Genomic DNA, 9180 nt, shown 5'->3' on the forward strand with positions numbered 1-9180 from the left:
CAAACAAAAAGATCAGTTTGCAACTACTTGTCAACCCAGGGGGTCTTCTGTTGTATGCTTTGATCAGGGAGCTCATACAGTTCAGCGGTGAGCTGAGCAGGGCTGTCTCTGAAAAGTGGAAATCGTAGTAGTGTAGTAGCAGGAGCAGGAAGAGGCAGAATGAATGGGCTGATTCAAGAACTTCACACAGTTATTTCCCCACAGGCAGCGAGCTCTACCTCATTAGTACAGCCCTCACCTGACTCTCCACTCCACTCGCCTGCCTCTCTGATGAAATATGAGGCTCGCTGAACTAGAGACCACGCCACTGCTGGAGGACAGAAGCACAACACACACAGTAACAATACACCTTACATATTCAGACAGGTGCACTGATGAGTACAGTAAAGCACCAAGATGCATGCCTGTATTTGCTGATATGCTTGTGCATGAGTGAGTTGTGTTTTTGTGTGTGTGTGTATTTGTCCCCTCCTGGACCTATATGCAGAAGAGCCTCGCCCTCTGATTAACAGTGATGAGTGGCTGAAGATAGTGAGGTCGACCTCTCTGCCGCTCAGCGAAAGCTTTTATCTAACTCCTCAGGAGATTCAGCCATGTGATGTCGCCTCAGTGCTCCTGTCTTAAGTCCCATGGCCTCATCTCACCTTATTATCTCCATCACCTCCTCTCTCTCAGGCTCTCTTTTAATGACTGTCTGTCGTCCTCCCATGTGCACCCACAGACCCTCAGGATTACTCATTCACCCATGACACACGGATCACTGTATACATGGTCACACGCAGTTCTCGCACATTTTGTATTTTAATTGCATACCTTTTGTTAATCTGAAATCTTTTTCTTTTCTGTTCTTCACTTTCTCCATCTGTAAATGTAACATTCATTTGTAGGAATGCAGGGTGGTTTATATACAAGCACTCATGCATGGATACATCAGGCATGAGGTCAGAGCAGTACGTGAGCAGGCAGCAGTCTCTCCTAATGGGAGTGGCACCAGGTTAGTGTGCGGCTTTTTCATAAGCATTGGGAAAGGCCACACTGCCCCCCAGTGGAGTATATCAGAATTGCAACGTTTAGTATGACTGATTATTGTCCTGAGGCTATGCTGGAGTGAAAATGGTTGAGTACAAAGCAGCTGAGGGCTGCTGTTAACTGGCTAAAATGTGTGTCCAAAGGGAAGATGGCAGTCCAGTTATTACTATGTTGGATTTACTTAACTGTAGCCTATGCCCCAGAGACATCTTATTTTGTGTATAACCAGGTATCCTTCAGTGGAGCTGGAGCAGTAACCTCTAGAGTGTCTTCTGGGTCCGTGTATATTTTGGAATTTGGATTCTCCGTTCTGAAAAGGGTATTGAATAACAAAAAACGAGTGGGTATTTTTTTTTAAATACAAAAATTTAAATTGAAATACAAGGCATTTTTTCCTTTTCATGATCAAAAAAGGATATACGAAATTTTAAAAATGCTTTGATTGTCATTTTATATTTAGAATAACAAAAAAGTAAAATCAGTAAGAGACAAACGAAAATGGTTCGTTTTTTCATTTTCTGAGACCGGAAGTGGTCATCAGCAAGTGTGGAGCCAAACAGAGTACAGTGCATAGAATGCACTTTTTTCCCGTTAGTTTTCATGGTCAAAATGAGAGATCAGGTGGCCGATCTTAAAATAAATCAATATTGAATTTTATATAGAGCATTAAAGTTTTGCGAAGCCAGGGGGTGGGGTTACTTGATTGACAGTCCGGTCTGGAATGATTGACTGGTTCTATGGAGGAAGCAGCAGAGACTGCTCTCCTCGTTTGGACTAATTCTGATATAATAACTGTTGGTTTATTTATCGGTGAAGCAGCAGAACATTTTCCACAGACAGTTTTCCTGCCCTTTGGCTTGTTTTAACCAGTTTTCTCGGCTGATTCTACCAGCAAACACTGAAAGGACTCTGATTGTTCGGTAAGTAAATGTTTATTTTCGTATCGGTGCCGCTTTCAATGCGCTTTATATGCAACTTTAGCGTCAGATATAATGTGTTCCATGCACTCCAGATGTTGGTGGAGTTTATTTGTGTGTGTCTTGACCAGAGAAGAGAGTTAGCATCCAGTGAATATTAGCTTTAATGTGAAATAGCGATGCTAACCGAGCTAGCTGACCAGTCCCGATGAGCAGCTAAATGTAGCATCAAGCTAACGATGTTTGTGTTGTTTCCTGTCAACAGCTGAAGTGTGTTGTGTTCCTGTAATGTGGTTCATTAAGTTCATAAAACTGTGGCCACGACCAAGCAGCCTTGAGATCTTAGGCAGCGTCTCCCTCAGGTGGGTGTCAACAATGTTCACGGTCAGGTCTGTGGTAATCCCCTCAAAAAACAAATGAAAAAAAATCTAGATTATAAATCAACATGTAACCAAAGCACTCTATGGATAACACCATAGTACAGGATGTAGTTCAGAAAATGTCAAAGTATAGTATAGTATACTTTTGACTATGTTATTCAAAAAACGTCATAGTATAGCATGTCGCTCTAAAAACGTCATAGCATAGCATATCGTCCAAAACACGTCATAGTATAGCATGTCGTCTAAAAAAAGTCATAGTATAGCATGTCATCCAAAAGACTTCATAGTATAGCATGTCGCTCTAAAAACATCATAGTATAACATGTCGTTCTAAAAACGTCATAGTATAGCATGTCGCTTTAAAAACGTCAGACCATAGCATCTCGTCCAAAAAACATCATAGTATAGCATGTCGTCCAAAAAACGTCATAGTATAGCATGTCCCCCAAAAACGTCATAGTATAGCATGCCGCTCTAAAAACGTCATAGCATATCGTCCAAAACACGTCATAGTATAGCATGTCGTCTAAAAAACGTCATAGTATAGCATGTCGTCCAAAAACCATCATAGTATAGCATGTCGTCCAAAAGACTTCATAGTATAGCATGTCGCTCTAAAAACGTCATAGTATAACATGTCGTTCTAAAAACGTCATAGTATAGCATGTCGCTTTAAAAACGTCAGAGCATAGCATCTCGTCCAAAAAACATCATAGTATAGCATGTCGTCCAAAAAACATCATAGTATAGCATGTCGTTCAACAAAATGTCATAGCATAGCATGTCGTCCAAAAAATGTCACAGTAGAGCATGTCGCTCAAAAAACATCATAATATAGCCTTTGGTCCAAACAACGTCATAGTATAGCATGTCGGTCTAAAAACATCATAGTATAGCATGTCGTCGAAAAAACGTCATAGTATAGCATGTCGTCCAAAAAACATCATAGTATAGCATGTCCCCCAAAAAACATCATAGTATAGCATGTCCCCCAAAAAACGTCATAGTATAACATGTCGTCCAAAAAAAGTCATAGTATAGCATGTCGTCCAAAAAACGTCATAGTATAGCATGTCGCTCTAAAAACGTCAAAGTATAACATGTCGTCCAACAAATGCCATAGTAAAGCATGTCCCCCAAAAAACGTCATAGTATAGCATGTCCCCCAAAAAACGTCATAGTGTAACATGTCGTCCAAAAAAACGTCATAGTATAGCATGTCATCCAAAAGACTTCATAGTATAGCATGTCGCTCTAAAAACGTCATAGTATAACGTCGTTTTAAAAACGTCATAGTATAGCATGTCGCTTTAAAAACGTCAGAGCATAGCATCTTGTCCAAAAAAGTCATAGTATAGCATGTCGTTCAAAAAGCATCATAGTATAGCATGTCGTCCAAAAAACGTCATAGTATAGCATGTCCCCCAAAAAACGTCATAGTATAACATGTCGTCCAACAAATGCCATAGTAAAGCATGTCGCCCAAAAAATGTCATAGTATAGCATGCCGTCCAAAAAACGTCGCGTTATAGCATGTCGCCCAAAAAACGTCATAGTATAGCATGTCGTCCAAATAACATCGTATTATAGCATGTCGCTCAAAAACGTCAGAGTATAGCATGTCGTCCAAAGAGCGTCATAGTATAGCATGTCACTCTAAAAACGTCATAGGTATAGCATGTCACTAAAAAACGTCATAGTATAGCATGTCTCTCTAATAAACATCATAGTATAGCATGTCGTCTAAAAAACATCATAGTATAGCATGTTGTCCAAAAAACGTCATACTATAGCATGTCTTCCAAAAAACGTCATAGTATAGCTTGTCCCCCAAAAAACGTCATAGTTTAGCATGTTGTCCACAAAACATCATAGTATAGCATGTCACCCAAAAAATGTATTAGTATAGCATGTCATCCAAAAAACGTCGTGTTATAGCATGTCGCCCAAAAAAACGTCATAGTATAGCATGTCGTCCAAAAAGCGTCATAGTATAGCATGTCACTCTAAAAACGTCATAGGTATAGCATGTCGCTAAAAAAACGTCATAGTATAGCATGTCTCTCGAATAAACATCATAGCATAGCATGTCGTCTAAAAAACGTCATAGTATAGCATGTGTCCAAAAAACATCATAGTATAGCATGTCCCCCAAAAAACGTCACAGTTTAGCATGTCATCCAAAAAATATCATAGAATAGCCTTTGGTCCAAAAAACGTCATAGTATAGCATGTTGTCCAAAAAACGTCATAGTATAGCATGTCTCTCTAATACACATCATAGTATAGCATGTCGCTCAACAAAGTCATAGTATAGCATGTCGCTCTAAAAACGTCATAGTATAGCATGTTGCTTTAAAAACATGAGAGCATAGCATGTCGTCCAAAAAACGTCAGAGGATAGCATGTCGTCCAAAAAACGTGATAGAATAGCATGTCACTCTAAAAACGTCATAGGTTTTCTTTGAAAAAATATCATCATGAATTTTGGTGCAAAAAAACACCATAGTATACTATGTCGAGAAAAAAAATGTGATTTTTCAACATGTTGTAAAAACGTGCCATATGATGAAATAATGTAAAGTAGGTGGTGAAAAACCCTCCAGAAAGGTTTTCTTTGAAAAAAAAATCATGAATTTTGGCGCAAAAAGAACTACCATAGTATTCTATGTCGAAAAATGTCATTTTTCAACATGTTGGAAATACGTGCCATATGATGAAATAATGTACAGGAAGCCGTGAAAAACACTATGGAAAGATTTTCTTTGAAAAAAAAATCATCATGAATTTTGGCGCAAAAAAAACGCCATAGTATGATATGTCGAAAAAAAATGCGATTTTTCAACGTTGTAAAAACCTGCCATATGATGAAGTAATGTAAAGGAGGCCATGAAAAACACTCCAGAAAGGTTTTCTTTGAAAAAAAAATCATCATGAATTTTGGCGCAAAAAAACGCCATAGTATATTATGTCGAAAAAAAAAATGCGATTTTTCAACATGTTGTAAAACTGTGCCATATGATAAAATAATGTAAAGGAGGCCGTGAAAAAAACTTTGGTAAAGTTTTGTTTGAAAAGAAACATCATCATGAATTTTGGCGCAAGACAAACGCCTTACTATACTATGTCGAAAAAAAATGCGGCTTTTCAAACATGTTGTAAAAACCTGCCATATGATGAAATAATGCAAAGGAGGGCGTGAAAAACACTCCAGAAAAGTTTTCTTTCAAAAATATCATCATGAATTTTGGCGCAAAAAAAAAACGCCCTACTATACTATGTCGAAAAAAAATGCCATTTTTCAAACATGTTGTAAAAACGTGCCATATGATGAAATAATGTAAAGGAGGCCGTGAAAAACACTCCAGAAAGGTTTTCTTTGAAAAAAAAATCATCATGAATTTTGGCGCAAAAAAAAACGCCTTACTATACTATGTCGAAAAAAAAATGCAATTTTTCAACATGTTGTAAAAACGTGCCATATGATGAAATAATGTAAAGGAGGTCGTGAAAAACACTCCAGAAAGGTTTTCTTTGAAAAAAAAATCATCATGAATTTTGGCGCAAAAAAAACGCCTTACTATACTATGTCGAAAAAAAAATGCAATTTTTCAACATGTTGTAAAAACGTGCCATATGATGAAATAATGTAAAGGAGGTCGTGAAAAACACTCCAGAAAGGTTTTCTTTGAAAAAAAAAATCATCATGAATTTTGGCGCAAAAAAAACGCCTTACTATACTATGTCGAAAAAAAAATGCAATTTTTCAACATGTTGTAAAAACGTGCCATATGATGAAATAATGTAAAGGAGGTCGTGAAAAACACTCCAGAAAGGTTTTCTTTGAAAAAAAAAATCATCATGAATTTTGGCGCAAAAAAAACGCCTTACTATACTATGTCGAAAAAAAAATGCAATTTTTCAACATGTTGTAAAAACGTGCCATATGATGAAATAATGTAAAGGAGGTCGTGAAAAACACTCCAGAAAGGTTTTCTTTGAAAAAAAAATCATCATGAATTTTGGCGCAAAAAAAACGCCTTACTATACTATGTCGAAAAAAAAATGCAATTTTTCAACATGTTGTAAAAACGTGCCATATGATGAAATAATGTAAAGGAGGCCGTGAAAAACACTCCAGAAAGGTTTTCTTTGAAAAAAAAATCATCATGAATTTTGGCGCAAAAAAAACGCCTTACTATACTATGTCGGAAAAAAAATGCAATTTTTCAACATGTTGTAAAAATGTGCCATATGATGAAATAATGTAAAGTAGGGCATGAAAAACACTCCAGAAAGGCTTTCTTTGAAAAAAAATCATGAATTTTGACGCAAAAAATAACGCCTTACTATACTATGTCGAAAAAAAATGCCATTCCTCAAACATGTTGTAAACACGTGCCATATGATGAAACAATGTAAAGGAGGGCGTGAAAAACACTATGGTCATGTTTTCTTTGAAAAAAAAATCATCATGAATTTTGGCGCAAAAAAAACGCCTTACTATACTATGTCGAAAAAAAAGTGCCATTTTTCAAACATGTAAAAACGTGCCATATGATGAAATAATGCCAAGGAGGGTGTGAAAAACACTATGGTAATGTTTTCTTTGAAAAAAAAATCATCATGAATTTTACCGCAAAAAAAACGCCTTACTATACTATGTCGAAAAAAAAGTGCCATGTTTCAAACATGTTGTAAAAATGTGCCATATGATGAAATAATGCAAAGGAGGGCGTGAAAAACACTCCAGAAAGGTTTTCTTTTGAAAAAAAAAATCATCATGAATTTTGGCGCAAAAAAAATGCCTTGCTATACTATGTCGAAAAAAAATGCCATTTTTCAAACATGTTGTAAAAATGTGCCATATGATGAAATAATGTAAAGGAGGGCGTGAAAAACACTCCAGAAAGGTTTTCTTTGAAAAAAAAATCATGAAGTTTGGCGCAAAAAAAATGCCTTACTATACTATGTCGAAAAAAAAGTGCCATTTTTCAAACATGTTGTAAAAATGTGCCATATGATGAAATAATGCAAAGGAGGGCGTGAAAAACACTATGGTAATGTTTGTTTTTTTTTTTTTTAAATCATCATGAATTTTGGTGCAAAAAAAACGCCTTACTATACAATGTCGAAAAAAAATGCCATTTTTCAAACATGTTGTAAAAACATGCCATATGATGAAATAATGTAAAGGAGGGCGTGAAAAACACTCCAGAAAGCTTTTCTTTGAAAAAAAAATCATCATGAATTTGGGCGCAAAAAAAATGCCTTACTATACTATGTCGAAAAAAAAGTGCCATTTTTCAAACATGTTGTAAAAATGTGCCATATGATGAAATAATGCAAAGGAGGGCGTGAAAAACACTCCAGAAAGGTTTTCTTTGAAAAAAAAACATCATGAATTTTGGCGCAAAAAAAAACGCCTTACTATACTATGTCGAAAAAAAAGTGCCATTTTTCAAACATGTTGTAAAAATGTGCCATATGATGAAATAATGCAAAGGAGGGCGTGAAAAACACTATGGTAATGTTTTCTTTGAAAAAAAAAATCATCATGAATTTTGGCGCAAAAAAAATGCCTTACTATACTATGTCGAAAAAAAGTGCCATTTTTCAAACATGTTGTAAAAATGTGCCATATGATGAAATAATGTAAAGGAGGGCGTGAAAAACACTATGGTAATGTTTTCTTTGAAAAAAAAAATCATCATGAATTTTGGCGCAAAAAAAATGCCTTACTATACTATGTCGAAAAAAAGTGCCATTTTTCAAACATGTTGTAAAAATGTGCCATATGATGAAATAATGTAAAGGAGGGCGTGAAAAACACTCCAGAAAGGTTTTCTTTGAAAAAAAAAAACATCATGAATTTTGGCGCAAAAAAAACGCCTTACTATACTATGTCGAAAAAAAATGCCATTTTTCAAACATGTTGTAAAAACGTGCCATATGATGAAATAATGCAAAGGAGGGCGTGAAAAACACTATGGTCATGTTTTCATTGAAAAAAAAATCATCATGAATTTTGGCGCAAAAAAAACGCCTTACTATACTATGTCGAATAAAAAGTGCCATTTTTCAAACATGTTGTAAAAATGTGCCATATGATGAAATAATGTAAAGGAGGGCGCGAAAAACACTATGGTAATATTTTCTTTGAAAAAAAAAATCATGAAGTTTGTCGCAAAAAAAACGCCTTACTATACTGTCGAAAAAAATGCCATTTTTCAAACATGTTGTAAAAATGTGCCATATGATGAAATAATTTAAAGGAGGGCGTGAAAAACACTCCAGAAAGGTTTTGTTTGAAAAAAAAAAACATCATGAATTTTGGCGCAAAAAAAAAGCCTTACTATACTATGTCGAAAAAAAATGCCATTTTTCAAACATGTTGTAAAAACGTGCCATATGATGAAATAATGCAAAGGAGGGCGTGAAAAACACTATGGTAATGTTTTCTTTGAAAAAAAAAATCATCATGAATTTTGGTGCAAAAAATAACGCCTTACTATACTATGTCGAAAAAAAAGTGCCATTTTTCAAACATGTTGTAAAAATGTGCCATATGATGAAATAATGCAAAGGAGGGCGTGAAAACCAATATGGTAATGTTTTCTTTGAAAAAAAATCGTCATGAATTTTGGCGCACAAAAAACGCCTTACTATACTATGTCGAAAAAAATGCCATTTTTCAAACATGTTGTAAAAACGTGCCATATGATGAAATAATGCAAAGGAGGGCGTGAAAATCACTATGGTAATGTTTTCTTTGAAAAAAAATCATCATGAATTTTGGCGCAAAAAAAACGCCTTACTATACTATGTCGGAAAAAAAGTGCCATTTTTCA

The 9180-nt window shown here is 35.6% G+C and overlaps 1 protein-coding gene across 1 annotated transcript in view; it reads left to right on the forward strand.

Moving 5' to 3' along the window:
- The first annotated feature begins 936 nt into the window (after positions 1–936).
- LOC129349184 (bromo adjacent homology domain-containing 1 protein-like) overlaps positions 937–9180 on the forward strand; it is a 12378-nt gene continuing 4134 nt past the window's right edge. Inside the window, 1 exon segment of the mRNA XM_055011689.1 lies at positions 937–994. Within this exon segment, the coding sequence (XP_054867664.1) occupies positions 937–994 (58 nt within the window).

This window comes from Amphiprion ocellaris, chromosome 1 (assembly GCF_022539595.1).
Source record: "Amphiprion ocellaris isolate individual 3 ecotype Okinawa chromosome 1, ASM2253959v1, whole genome shotgun sequence".
NCBI classification, from domain to species: Eukaryota; Metazoa; Chordata; class Actinopteri; family Pomacentridae; genus Amphiprion; species Amphiprion ocellaris.